The sequence below is a fragment of the Cynara cardunculus genome (assembly GCF_001531365.2).
Source record: "Cynara cardunculus var. scolymus isolate 2C chromosome LG 16, CcrdV1, whole genome shotgun sequence".
Lineage (NCBI taxonomy): Eukaryota > Viridiplantae > Streptophyta > Magnoliopsida > Asterales > Asteraceae > Cynara > Cynara cardunculus.
The window spans coordinates 6,045,339-6,060,780 of NC_037543.1; the positions used below are offsets into that span (position 1 = coordinate 6,045,339).

Below are 15,442 nucleotides of genomic sequence, written 5' to 3' on the forward strand. Positions count from 1 at the left end.
GGAAAATCAATAACACATGAACATTCCATATGCCATATTGTGTTCAATAAAATGAATAAAGAGTCTCATTGCTTGTAAAAAATACATTAAATGTTAAGAATAAAATAAGAGTTTCATAATTTATGATCTGCAGGCAGAGTTCTATCATGTAATCAATATTGGAACCTTTAACTATGTATTATTCTAAAGCTAATAGAGTTCCTTTTACCCTCATGTCACTCTGAATGTAACTCCATACTCCATGCTATGAAGCATGTGCAATCCTGGTACTCCTCCCCTCGATTTAACTTTCCACTTCACTTTCGTTGCTTTAAAACAAAGTTGAGATTATCGACTTAAAAAGATGGTGAATTATGTAGATAATTCATCTTTGTGAAGAGATTGATTACCTACATAAAGCTCAACTCACAGCTGCAAGAGCAGGAAGTGGTTGATCGGCAATAACATCATAGCAGCGTCGGCAAAGTGTGGGATGGTCAACAAAAGAACCAACTTGAGGTGAGAAGTTCCAGCATCTTTCACATTTCGAACCTTCTGCACGTGATATGCCAATCCATATTTTCTTTTCGCCTTCAATCAAATATTCTCCGGAATATGGTATATTTGCGGTTGGTGCATCCTCCAAACTCGAAAGAATCTCAACCTGCAATTATGACCAATACGCTTTTTGAACACCATATATCATCTGAAACAGTCTCTGGGAGTTGTCACATAAATTAAAAAAAACCTAAATTTAACACCTAAAATCGTTGGGTTGGAGAATAAAACTAAGATTTTGGGTTTTATTCTAGGAATAGTAACCGGGAAACACGGATTTCTGCTACTTAACTGAGTTCAATGATATGTAACGGAGAAGGGCAAGAAGCTCGCACTTCAGCACTTCATACAGTTTAGTCAAAAATTGTAACACCCTAGTTTCTTTATTTGCTAAATCTCAATATTTAAGCCTTAAATACAAGATTTTGTAAGTAAATTAAGTACTCTTAAAAGAGTCCAACAGTTGTAGCATTTATTAAACTATCATATTTATAAGGCAAATAGCTTACGAAGCTACTTACCAATAAGCACATAAGTAGCTAACTAAGCTACTTATAAACAAACAACATGAGCCACAAAAATCTTATGACAAAGCAAGCTAATTATGAGTTGTCAAAGCTAGAAGCATGTATTGGCAAAATTCATGATGACAAGTAAGAGCTAGAAACATGACAAATAAAAGCTAGAAGCATGAGGTGTCAAGATTCCTTTATATTAAGCATGATATGTGACGATTCCTTTATATTAAGCATGAGGTGTCAAGATTTTCTTATCCTCAAAATTAGGTGTTAAACTATCATAAGAGTTCTTATGTGGACCCGAGGTTAAAGAAACTATGAGAAGTTGGTTTACTTAACATGCAACCATGAGATCTCAATGACATGTTTTTATACATGATAGTTTATAAGAATTATTTTAACTATTTGGAAAGAATGTTTTATCATGAAACCATAACTACCCACTAAGCTTTTAGCTTACGTATTCATGTATGTATCTCAGGAATCAAGGCAAGATGTTAGAATATCATAAGTTGTAAATTTCCGCATTTCCGCTGCTGTAATAGTTCTATTATAATGAAATAAAAGTTTAAAATATGAAGTTTCTTTCATTCACTTGTACTAAGGGCAAAGGATGATACCCACGGGAACGGGATGTTACAAAAATCTTTAACAATTCTTGTATATACCTCTTATTGATCCCCTTGTTACATTTAAGTGTCACTTTTGAGTTCTTTATCAAATTCCACGATAGATGCACCGCTGAATTCTATTAAATCTATTTCAATATAAAATTAATAAAAATTGCCCATTTATAGAAATAATGCAGAATATTAATGGTAATTTGGAGTGATTCAAGAAACAATGTCAATTAAGTTTCATAATGAGAAAGTTTCTTTATCATATGCTGATAGTAGTTTTTATATTTCTAACTAGCTGTAATTGGGTATTATGTTTAATGGTTATCATAGTTTGAGACCACCTTGTATAGGTCTATAGGAGTTTCAGTGCCAAGTGCCAGATATAAAAACTAGCCAAAATATCAAATACAACTTCATAAATAATCATATGTACAAAACTAAACAGAAATACCTGAGAAGTTATAAATATGCGATGCAGCGAATCTGCATCAATATTAGCTTCACACATTCTCGTTAATCTTGCAGCAAGGATATCATCAGAGCTGTGGAGATAGACCTTTGCCTCCAAACTGGAACCAATGAGTTTGCCCGTGCGAGCAGACTCCAATGCTTTATTCACCTCGGTTCTCAACTAGCAAATTTGTATGAATTAGATGCACGTAAAATTGTTCAACCAGAAATAATAAAAATTTATCAAAATCACAGCTAGATTATTGTGGTCACAGGTATGTGGCAATCAAAGGTGGCATACTAAAATAAAAAGTTGATATCACAGAAGAATCACACTTCAGTTCTTTGTGGACCATGGAGTTGAGCTAGATTTATTGGTCCTGTAGTTTAAAATTTGCCTACAGGCTACAACTTAACAAAAAAAATAGTGCAAATAAGGACACACACGCACACACATATATATATGTGTGTGTGTGTATATTAGACTAGTAGATTATATATAAATATAAATAAAAATTTAACGAAGTTATATATGTTAAGAGGCGGGTTGGGTTGGGTTGAGCTAGGATAATCCAATTTCAACACTCTTAATTGGCGGTTTAGCGGTTTGACAGGTTGGCGATTTAGCGGCTTGGGATTAATTGGGTTATTAGCGGGTTGGGTTGGGAGGGTTGAGCGGTTTGGCGGTTTTTTGTACACCCCTAAATATGGCTAGGAAGTTTAACATCTAGGAGTTCAATTGGGAGGAACAAGTGTACTATTCTTAACAAATTAGATGGCAACATAACTAGGTTTTAACCAAAAGAGAAGACTTCTTCACTTAATATTTGATTATGTGATGCTCAATATCTAAATCAATAATTAGATAACATGATTCCCTTAAGTCAGCAGACAGAATGGTTACCTCAAGAACTTTCTCCCATAAATCAACATCTTCCTCAGGAAAGGCGAGCCATCTTTCATTTACTGCTGGCCATTTTGACTCGAAAACAAATTTGGCTACGTCAGCATTGTCAACAGTATATTCAAAAGGGAGATTCTGCCACACATCTTCAGCCAGATGAGGCAGTATTGGAGCAATTACTCTAGCTATGGAGAGTAGATGAACTGCAAGCACCGTTTGACAGCTTCTTCTAGTAAAACTTGAAGCACCCCTGAAATAGAATCAACATACCAAAGTCTACTCATGAGACTATAAAGCAAATCAAACTTCTCTAAATCATAAGAATATCCTTTTATAATATCTTGCAGCATGTAATAGAGGAAAACAATTGTTTAACTACACACAAATGTAATCATTAAAAACTTTTGATTATTCAGAAATGTCATTAAGGCTGCTGCTGTTGACCACTTGGTCACTTCAACCATGGAAGGATAAAGTGGTGACAGATTCCTTTTTACTTCCCATCTCCAAAAGTTGATTGAGAAGCGGAAGTGAAGATGGATTCCCTAAGCCAGGAAAATTACTAAAAGATGACTGAAGTGAAACGATTGAAAATACTAAAAATCCAGTTTTACAGGTTAGTGAAACATACACCATTTCTGCATGTTGCAACATGAACCAAAAGAGGATTCATTTCTACTCAAATTTTAAGTTGATCTAAAGGACCAAGTAACTTTCAGAAATGGATAACTTTTGTGTCAACAACTTCTCTAAACATAATTACATTGGCTATCTAAATGAATGTAAAAACTTTTTGAACTTCATCTTGAAGCCATTGTTTATTTTGGTGGTGAAGTAATGCAAACACGGTGGTTACAAAGACATTTTAGAGCAGAAGGGATACGAGGGATCGAAGAGAAGATGATTATATCTTTTAGTGTCTGTATAACAGCAGGTATAGTTCAAGATGTTCTGGCGCCTAAACGACTCCTTGAACAATCTTTTTCTCAGATTATTCTTCTGTGAAAGATCTGATGGAACTATCATTCGATCAGTTAGCACAATGACATAAAGATACTATGATTAGGGTATGAAGAGGTGATTTTTCCTCAACTATAAACTTGATAATGTTCTAATTGTTGCACCATAGAATCCCTTCTCAATTGGGTTAATTAGCATACTAGCAACTGAGCTTCCCTTCTAATTAAATTACAACAGTAAACATGAGTAAAGTCCAGTATTACAACAGATCTTAACTAAAGCACAAATAAGATATTGGATTCATACTGAGGGAGGGAGAGAGAGAGAGAGAGAGAGAGAGAGAGAGAGAGAGAGAGAGAAGAGAGGGAGGTGCATTGGAAAAAAGGTGTACCCAACATAAAGGCGATCTTTGGCAACATCAAAATAGAAATTTGAGAGATCGACAATAGCGAATCGTTGAATGATCTGAAATGGAACAAATAAAAATTATGACATAAAAATAAGAAAACCTTTCACTATGAAAGAATGAGCAACCAAACTGTCATCTTGCAAAAACTAAATTTAAAAAAATCGATTCTCCCCCTTTCGAGTGTTGATGGCACATTAGTATATATTCATTAAAGGAATCTATCAGGTGTTCTATTAACACGTACTGCAAGTAAAATGGCAATTGCCATCTTTTCACATCATGATTTTGGATAGACCATTAAGACCATATTTTAGAACATTTTGAGTTAATGGTAATAAGTCAACATCCATATACTTGCATAAGTATTATGCTATGACCACGAGGGAGTAATTCTGAGGGGATAAGTCTGTCTATAACAACCCTGAAAGCCTACTGGATATGAAAAAATATATGTGAATAACCTCTCCATGGGCTGGAGTAATGCTGTGTATGTTTACACCCTTGCAAGCCTACTAGATATGTAAAAGTATCACCAGAAACGAATGCCCTATCCAGCAATCGTATCTCATTTCATGATAGAATTTCATCTAACCATGAATCAGATGCATCAAGAAAAGGAAAAACGGGAACTACATAATCACATAATCAGTTGCTGATTGGCAACCCAGGTTTCATGATTAAAAATCTTAAAAACCTGATAGAAGTATCCCGTTCCCTACTAGTTGTTCCTGAGCAGATTGTTCTCAAATCATATCCATAACTAGTTGTTCCTGAGCCGACCTCATAGGAGCGGGAAGCCACATCAGTGCACCTCATTTGGGAGTGACAGGTCAGTACTTCAAATAAATCTTCCATCACATTATGGGTTGGCAAATAGGTGTCACTCACTTTAACAAAAAATGGATGCCTTACTTCTCAATATAGTTCCTTTTCTTATCTTCTTTTTACTCTTCCCAAGTCAAAGGGTGCAGAAGTGGAACAATCAAAAGCCATTTGGGAACAATATACGTCTTCCAACCTTTAGTTTAAGACGGCAGCTAGATAACATTTTTTACCTGGAATATTTTGAAGAACTGATAGCTTTCATAGCTTTCTTTGATGTTTTTCACAACATTCTCAAGCTGAAACAGAGCATGCCGATCAATCTCAGGAAGTTCATCATATGCAATAGCATTTCCGGCCTGAAAAAGTAAATCAAAATACAAGGTAAAGGAGATAAACAAAAAATTACTACCGTTCAAGGTATAGCAAGACCATTAGTGAAGTGTATTCAGAATCCAATACATACTTTCCAATCATGAAGATTTCCCAAAAGAAACCGCAAAGTTCCTCTTAGCTTCCTATATATGTCGGACATTTGACGGAGGACTTGAGGTCCAATCAGAACATCTCCGGTATAATCTACACTTGAGACCCAGAGCCTAAGCACATCCGCACCATAGGAAGGTGCTTCCTGGAGAAAAAATTGGAAACAATTAATCCACTATTAAAAAATTGTTCTTATCAGTTATCAATACTGCAAAACAACCACTAACCTCTTGATTCTTCCCTCCTTCAATTATAGTACGTGGATCAACTACATTACCCAAAGATTTACTCATTTTTAAACCTCTCTCATCCAGCACAAATCCATGGGTTATAACTCCAGAATATGGAGCTTTTCCTGCGATATTTAACAAAATAAGATTAATAATAAAATAGGTAGTCATAGCGGTGGTGATAATAATAATAATAATAGTAGTAGTAGTAGTAATAAAGGCAAAGTACTAGCAAAACCAACATGCAACAAGCGATAACAACTACTACAATGAAGATGATGATAACAAATGGAACACTGTTGGAATAAGAATGCATTCATAGTCTATGTACCTTTTGTGGCAACACTGGTCAATAAAGAACTTTGAAACCAACCCCGATGCTGATCGGTACCTTCAACGTACAAATCTGCAGGACAACTAAGGCCATCTCTACTCTCCAAAACAGCAGCCCAAGAAGAACCTGCAATTAGCTCATGTTTATTAGGTCAAGGTACATGTTCAATTAACAGTCTCTATTAACCAGTAATATACCTGAATCAAACCAAACATCCATTGTATCAGTTCCCTTCACATAATCTGATGCTTTATCACGATAGTTCTCAGGAAGCAATTCTTCTACTGGCATGTACCACCATGCATCGCTGCCCTTTTGGGAAATAATTGCTGCCAAATACAATCATTTAAAAGTACAGTCCATAACTGTAAGTTCATTTTCGTAATCTGATGTAATTTGTTTTTCCTAAATTTTCAAGAACATACAATCAGGTTAAAAGGAGAGGGTCAAACGCATAAAATAGTCACCCAAGTTACCACCTTTATTTATGTGTAGCTTCTTGTTACATAACAATAATCCCACCAAAGAGCAACCGTGGCACATGGTGACCATTTTATGCATTTGGCCTCACGGTAGAATTCGAAATGGAAAGAAAATAAAAAATAACACCAGATACAGATATCATGGAACAGTAATATATGTTAAAAATCTTAGATATTCTAACCCACTCCAAGAAGCTAGAAAGTAGTCAGTTAATCTCAGTCCCTTACACTTGATATGATTAACAGTCTCTTCATTTAGCAGAGGTTCCTTTGTTTCTGCATGATAGAAGACTGGAATTGGGACACCCCATGTCCTCTGACGAGATATACACCAATCAGAGCGGCTGGAAGTCATTGTCGAAATTCTGTTTTCTGCCTGAATAACAAAGATCATGATAATTTAGAATGATGCTACCAACAAAGTACATATGCTCGACTGCTCGTTAGTAATAGAGGATAATCACTATCTTAGATGATTGTGTCACTAAAATGTTCACCATTATTTATATATTTTCAAGAGAAAAATCTGAAAGAATAAAATACCTTCTTTATCATTCACAGAATGAATGGTTGATACTAGAGGTGCACAAGGACCGGGCTTTCACCGGTCCAAGAGACCGTTCCTTTTTTAGCCAAAAAAGACCGGACCGGTCCTTTTTTGTTGCATGTTGCGTTTAAGAGTCACGAAAAAACTGACATATCTATAAAATGTTTTATAAAAAAATTCTTGCATTAATTTCACTATTGATGACCAAAAGTTATTGTTTTAGTATTTTTCAAATTTTAAGTCATAATAAATAATTTGGGTAAAACGGCTTTTGACTGATTTTTCGGGCTTTAATTGGGCTTGACCAGGCCTTAATGGGACCAATTTTTGGTTAATCACTGACCGGTTTTTGGGCTTTATCCAGGCTTTTTTTAACCAGTCAAGGACCGGTCCCAGGTTCAAAATTTAGGACCAAAACGGGTTTTCGCCTATAACCAATCCTTGGGACGGGCCTTTTAAAAGGCCCGTTTTTTGGGCAGGTCCTCGGTCCAAACTCGGTTAAGTGGTCCTTTGTGCATTAGTTGATACAGGCAGATTCCTAGAAGTAGCAAATGGTTATAAAATTACAACTGAAAAATAAAAATAGGAATAGAGATGCAAACATGTATACAGGAATCACCCATTGCTTCAACAGTTACAAACATTTTCAATTCCAACTAAGCAAAACATTCAGAAATCTTGGCAGTCTGTGATTTTATTAGCTTAGAATATATATTCTCATGCTCGCCTTTACTTGGGACATTACCCACTCCATGGCAAAACAAATTTTGCTCATCCATTCCGCTACGCAGTGCCTTCTCTTATCATCATCTACCGCAATACTGCCCTTTCTTTCCTCCCCGCTACTCACACATCAAGACAAGCTGGAGATATAGATCGGTCTGTCTTGTCTTAGCCTAGCCCTACTCCATCTTGAGCTTATTGATAAGCTTTTCATTTTCTGCTTACTACTAACGCATGCAAATACTGTCAGCAGATACTCTACGTAGTATACCAATGCATGGTACCCTAGAGAAACTGTTTAGCGGTCAGGTTGTCTCGCACTCTTGGAGGATGGTTGCGGTGGACAAAGACCTCGTTCGCTTCTTTCTGAAAGTTGTTTATAGACGTGCGCTTTTAAAGTGCATAAATCAGGCTGTGAAGTGAAGGTTACAGGGGCTATGAGATCCGACATAGGAATTTGAAATCCCTAGTAGTAAGCAGAAAAAGAAAAACTTATAATAAGCTCAAGATAGCCAAGATGGAGTAAAGCTAGTCTAAGACAAGAAAAACCAATCTATATTCTCCTACTCACCTTTACAAGGTTTATACTCACCTTTACAGGAGAATATTGATCTTCAATGAAGATTTATACTCCCTCAAGCCAATAGTAAGTGCCATATATGACCTTAGACATGCTAAGAATACAAAAGATATACCAATACCTATAACGCATATACATATTACCTATGTGTATGTCTATATTGTGTATGCATATGTATGTGTATTGTTTAAAAAACGGTAGAGGCATGTTCCTCAAGGCGCGCCTCATGTTGAGGCGACCCAAAACCGTCTATGAGGCTTTGCCTTTTATTCTGTTGATGATGACTACGCCTTACAAGTGTGGGGCAGTGAAAAATCTGTGAGGCGGTGAAACTATGAACAGGCATCAGACTTTTAACGGGTTAAGAGTTTAGCGGGCTAGTCTTGGTGGATTAGAGTTTTGGTGGATTAGAGTTTTAGTAGGTTAATGATACCTCTATTATCTGCAAGTGGATGTGTTTTATTTTATTTAAATAAATGACTAAAAACAACCCTAATATTATATTTTATAACAAACATAACTGGCAGCTCTCTTTTTCAAACCCCGTAACTTTTCCTCATACAACCTCATGACTTCTCCTCCTCTTTACCCTGCTGCATTGGAGACTTGTAGCAACTGTGAGTATTATATCTATATTTTGTATTTGTATATATGCTATGTACAAGTATATATATATATATATATATATATTATGTTTTTTGGGGATTACGCCTCACGTGCCAAAAGTGAAAACGCCTCGAGCCTCGTTTCCGTTCTTTAAAAACAGTGTGTGTGTGTGTGTATGCACAAGTATATGTATATGCATATGCTTCTAGTCTAGAACGAAACCAATGAAAGAAACAGAAGTTGTCTAATTTTTAATTTGTGTTACTGTTGGATCAAATTTCAATGGAGAAACTTTCGTGAAGCAATTCAGAACATTTATGTTACTGTTGAGGGGATGAGGAGAGGGGAAGAACGAGGAGGACGTGGGAGGAAAAGTTGAGGATGGACATGACCCCCTTATTTCTAAGGACATCACCTTTGATAGCAGTATCTGGAGATGTAGGACTAGGGTAGCAGACTAGATCTGAGAACCTAGCTAGCTTGGTCGGGTAGAAGGGAGTTGGAGATGTTGCAGGAGTAGAGGGTTGACAGTTTAGACTAGAAACGTGTCTTGCTTTACTTGCTTTGTGTGTATTTACCTTGCCTTACCTTTTGTATGTTTCCAATGTACCTACTCGTTACTTTTTTTCCATTCTATGTTCACCATGTACTAGTCGTTGTTCCTGCTATCTGATAGCTCACGCTCTAGCACAAGTCAGGGGTCTTCATGGAAATAGTTGCTCTACTCTTTGGGGTAGAGGTCAGACCAGCATACATAGCATCCTCCAAACCCTACTTTCTAGTGGGAATTTACTGGCTCGGTTTGGTTTAGTTTGGTTATATATAAAACAAAACTGTAGTTGTTAAATTGCTCAATCATCACGAGAAGTCACTATAGGAGTCGAAAATCAATGAAACAAAATCAAATCCTTTTAAAAGTGTTAATTAATTAACCTGTTTATGGTAATGTGTCCAAGCCCGATGGGCTTTAGGGTTAGTGTTTCCCGTGTAATTATGTCTATATATAGTGTCTCTCCTCTTGTAAATTTGAATTTTTTTTCTGATTAATCATATAATAGAGAATTCTCTCTAATATCTCGGTCCTAGTTCTCTCTGATTACATGGTATCAGAGCCTAGGGTTTATCGTTGTTACTGTTCACATCGGAGTTACTGTTCACGCCGGAACCCCCCGCCGTCGCCGGAACCCTAGTCCGCCTCCGTCATGCCTCCACGCGCCGGCGCGTGAGCTCTTTTCCGGCCTCCGACGACCTTCGACTTTTAGGGTTCTGGTCGGAATCCCCATCTGGTTTGTTTTCCGGCATCTTTTTGGTCTAATTTTGCTGTTATCTAGTCGCAACAAATCTGTTCTCATCTGTTTGGTCAAACTCTGTTAATTGCTATCTGTTTAGTCTGGTTTCCTTTGATAATCTGTCCCTTGGGTGTTCGTTTCTGATTTGATTAATATGACGAACACTGATGATAAGCCTCCGGTAGTACTGTGTTCCTGATATAATTTCAGCCAGTAGTAAAGTTACTGAAAACAAGCTTAATGGTAACAATTACTTCGAATGGATCAAAACGATTCGTTTGTATGTTCGAAGTATGGGAATGACTTCCCATCTGGAATCTAACCCTCCCACTACGGGTAATCGTGACCTTTGGTTACAACAAGATGCCCGTATGTTCTTGCAAATTATAAATTCTATTGAGCCCTCCGTTTCAACTTTAATCAGTCACTGTGAATATGTGAAAGAGCTAATAGAATATCTTGATTTCCTGTACTCCGGACAAAGTAATATTTCAAGGATTTACAGCATATGTAAGTCATTCCATCGTGGGGAACAACAGGACCGATCACTTACCGCCTATGCCATGGAATTCAAGAAGATATATGAGGAAATGAACTCTCTTCTCCCATTGAGTACTGATGTGAAAACTATGCAGACTCAAAGGGAACAGATTGCTGTTATAAGCTTCCTGGCTTACGCCCATAATATGATTCCATCATATCTCAGTTCTTAAATGAATCCGTGATACCTTCTCTTCAAGAGACTCTTGCTCGGGTTCTTCGACATGAAGATTTTCAGCCTACTCCACCATCTGATCATAATTCGGCTTTACTTAGCCGAGGTGGATACCGTGGCGGTTTTCGAGGTGGCTATCGTGGAAGGGGTAGCACTAGAGGAGGCCACAATGATCTACCAACTGATTTTAACTCAGACGTAGAGTGCCACTACTGTCATGAACTTGGTCATACTAAGTTTAAATGCAAGAAACGGCAGGTTAGAAATCGAGACTCTCCTTAGCACATGCTGCAACTACATCAGATGACACAGCTATGAGACACAAAGAGGAACCTCATCTGGTAAATGAGCACCCTGCTGCTTCCACTGCTATGTTTGTTGAGACAGGTAACTCTGGCAAATGCTTTGTATCATCCTCCTCCAAATGGGTCATTGATACAGGTGCCTCAGACCATATGACTAGTAATTCCCACCTTCTCCTAAATATCAATAAACATGCATCCTCAGCTCAAGTCACAGTAGCTGATGGATCTGTCTCCCAAATAATTGGGTCTGGCACTGTTAAATTGTCCCCATCTGTCTCGTTATCCTCAGTCCTGAGCCTACCAAAATTTTCTTTAACTTACTGTCTGTGAGCAAAATTACTCGCACTTTGAATTGTAGTGTCTCATTCTTTCCTGATCATTGTATCTTTCAGGATTTGCAGACGAAGAGGATTATTGGTAGAGGACGGGAGTCGAATGGCCTATACATATTTGAACCACCCAAACCATATTCCTTGGCAAGTTCCAGTTCATCATCTCCTTTTGAAGTTCATTGTTGACTAGGTCATCCTTCCTTACAGAGTCTCAAGAAGTTGTGTCTTGAATTTTCCCATTTACAGTATTTACAATGTGAGTCATGTCAGTTTGCCAAACATCAAAGTGTTCACTTAAGTCCTAGAGTCAATAAGCGGGCTGCGTCCCCATTTCAATTAGTATATTCTGATGTCTGGGGCCCATGTCCTGTAACGTCTAAGTCTGGTTTTAAGTATTTTGTTACGTTTGTAGATGATTATTCTCGAATTACTTGGTTATACTTCATGAAAAACCGTTCAGAAGTGTTTAATCATTTACGTTCATTTCATTCTGAAATCCAAACTCAGTTTCAAACATCTATTAAAACCTTACGAAGTGACAATGCAAAAGAGTATGTATCCCAACAAATTCAATCCTATATGTTGCAAAATGGTATCCTTCATGAGTCCTCATGTGTTGATACTCCAACACAAAATGGGATAGCCGAACGAAAAAATGGTCACCTCCTTGAGGTTGCCCGAGCACTTTTGTTTCAGATGTCCGTCCCTAAGTCTTTTTGGGCCGATGCGATATCAACAGCCTGTTTTCTTATCAATAGAACGCCGTCTGTTGTCCTGAATGGAGAAACTCCATTCTCTGTTTTGTTCCCARKACAACGATTATTCCCTATTGAGCCAAAGATCTTCGGTGTTACATGCTTTGTTCGTGACACACGCCCCACTATCACCAAGCTTGATCCCAAATCTCTGAAATGCGTGTTCCTTGGGTACTCTCGTCTCCAAAAGGGTTACAGGTGCTTCTCTCCTAATCTTAACCGCTATATTGTATCTCGGGATGTTACCTTCCATGAGAACGTGCCGTTCTTCCCAATTCCCCACTGACTCCTTTAAATGAGAAAGATGATGACTTGTTGGTGTATACCATACCCACTCCTGAGTCCACTACTCAAGCAACCAGACCACCTATTGTTCATGTATATAATAGGCGCGAACGACCTCCTCCGTCTTCACCAATATCATCTGAGTCTGCAGATCCACCATCCCCATAAGATGTACCTCTTGAAGCTTCTATACCCACTCCAGTAAATGAGGATCCTGATCTTGACGCTCCTATTGCTCTCCGGAAAGGTAAATGTTCCTGCACGTATCCTATTGCTTCCTTTGTTTCTTATGATAAACTCTCCAGGTCATCTCGTTCTTTGGTCTCTAACCTTGATTCTATACCTATTCCATCTACGGTTGGAGAAGCTTTGACTCATCCTGGATGGCGGGATGCTATGATTGATGAGCTTAATGCTCTTGATCATAACACCACATGGGATTTGGTAGAGTTACCTGCTGGCAAAAGAGCAATTGGCTGTAAGTGGGTGTTTACTGTGAAAGTTAATCCTAATAGCTCGATAGCACGGTTAAAAGCTCGTTTGGTTGCAAAGGGGTATGCCCAAACTTATGGAGTGGATTATTCTGAGATTTTTTCTCCTGTTGCAAAGATGGCGTCTATTCGGCTTTTCATCTCTCTAGCTGCTACCTATAATTGGCCTCTTCACCAATTAGATGTGAAAARCGYCTTCTTACATGGCGATCTGCTAGAGGAAGTCTACATGGAGCAACCCCCYGGGTTTGTTGCTCAGGGGGAGTCTGGRAAGGTCTRTAAATTACGGAAGTCGTTATACGGCCTAAAGCAATCACCTCGTGCATGRTTCGGTCGGTTMAGTTYTGTGGTAACTACATTTGGGTTACGAAGAAGCTCATATGACCACTYAGTRTTCTTTACTTCWWCTGATTCTGGATGTATCCTGCTAGTGGTTTATGTCGATGATATTGTGATTACRGRMAGTGATGAGAATGGAATTAAGAAGTTGAAAGAATTCCTCGCATCTCAATTTCAAACTAAGGACCTTGGTCCACTGAAATATTTCTTGGGTATTGAGGTATCTCGGAATCACAAAGGAATTTGCCTATCTCAACGAAAATACTGCCTTGACATACTACATGATTCTGGCATGATCGACACAAAACCATGTGAAGCTCCTATGGTTCCGAATGTAAAGCTGAAGTCTGATGATGTGGATCCTCTTGAGAACCCAGAGAAGTACAGGAGAATTGTGGGACGGCTGAATTATCTGACAATCACGCGTCCCGATATTGCCTTTCCGGTAAGTGTATTGAGTCAATTTATGTCGTCTCCAAGAACTACACATTGGGATGCAGTCTGCCATATTTTGAAATATCTGAAGAGAGCTCCTGGTTATGGCATCAAGTACCAAAACCATGGTCATGTCATAGAAGGGTTTACTGATGCAGACTATGATGGAGACCCTACAACCAGACGATCAACAACAGGCTATTGTGTCTTTGTGGGAGGGAATCTGGTATCTTGGAAAAGCAAGAAGCATAATGTTGTATCAAGATCAAGCGCTGAATCTGAATACCGTGCAATGGCTCAAACTACTTGTGAGTTGATATAGCTGCATAATCTATTGGGAGAGATTGGATTTAATCAATCTAAACCGATGAATTTATGGTGTGACAATGAGGCAGCTATCCATATTGCAAGCAATCCTGTATTTCACGAGAGAACTAAGCATATTGAAATAGATTGTCATTTCACTCGGGAAAAGCTTGAAGATGGATCTATTTCAACCTGTCATGTCAGAACTAGCAATCAATTAGCCGACGTCTTCACCAAAGCATTACCAGGGAACTGAATCACATCTTTTTGTAACAAGCTGGGCATGATCAATATATATGCTCCAGCTTAAGAGGGAGTGTTAATTAAGTAACCTGTTTATGGTAATGTGTCCAAGCCCGATGGGTTTAGGGTTAGGGTTTCCCGTGTAATTATGTCTATATATAGTGTCTCTCTTCTTGTAAATTTGAATTTTTTTCTGATTAATCATATAATAGAGAATTCTCTCTAATATCTCGGTCCTAGTTCTCTCTGATTACAAAAAGAATGTAGCTGTTTATTTCATATAAAATCGATTTTATACAAATTGTCAAATCAGTACATGGAACAAAAAGATTAAGAGTACAGATGAAAATTTTCCAACAGTTCCACCTCACTGAGTACACCAGTGACTAGACCATGTTCTGTTCCCTTCAAGAATGCTTGATGCCATTCTAAGAAGTGTTATGGAGGTTCTTTCAAAATTGTCAGAATTTCAAATGAAATTTTCTTTCTGGGAGAACAGGGGAGTCGTGACTCGTGAGGAAGAGCCATCAAGAGTTCTATGTTCCTAAGTTCCAACCATGTGAGCTGAATGCTATTTTTCAGGAACAAGACATTTTTGTCGACAAGGAGTGAACTAATCTCGAACATTGTGGAATCCCCATGTGACGCTAATAAGGATTGAACAACCTGATGATTGGAATCACTGTTAGTTTGGAATTTACCTGGCTGATGGATATTATTCTTGGTTTGTATCATAATG

The 15,442-nt window shown here is 37.9% G+C and overlaps 1 protein-coding gene across 5 annotated transcripts in view; it reads right to left on the reverse strand.

The window, feature by feature from the left end:
* Positions 1-15,442, reverse strand: part of LOC112529198 (isoleucine--tRNA ligase, chloroplastic/mitochondrial) — a 30,083-nt gene continuing 14,641 nt past the window's right edge. For all 5 annotated transcript variants that reach the window (XM_025140329.1, XM_025140326.1, XM_025140325.1 and 2 more), the window contains 10 exons: positions 6,981-7,128; positions 6,468-6,599; positions 6,268-6,396; positions 5,934-6,061; positions 5,687-5,851; positions 5,454-5,579; positions 4,381-4,454; positions 3,030-3,279; positions 2,127-2,306; positions 1-643 (listed from right to left, as the gene is read on the reverse strand). In XM_025140329.1, coding sequence (XP_024996097.1) covers positions 401-643; positions 2,127-2,306; positions 3,030-3,279; positions 4,381-4,454; positions 5,454-5,579; positions 5,687-5,851; positions 5,934-6,061; positions 6,268-6,396; positions 6,468-6,599; positions 6,981-7,128 — 1,575 coding nt within the window. In that variant the 3' untranslated portion in view covers positions 1-400. The remainder of the gene's footprint in view (positions 644-2,126; positions 2,307-3,029; positions 3,280-4,380; positions 4,455-5,453; positions 5,580-5,686; positions 5,852-5,933; positions 6,062-6,267; positions 6,397-6,467; positions 6,600-6,980; positions 7,129-15,442) is intronic.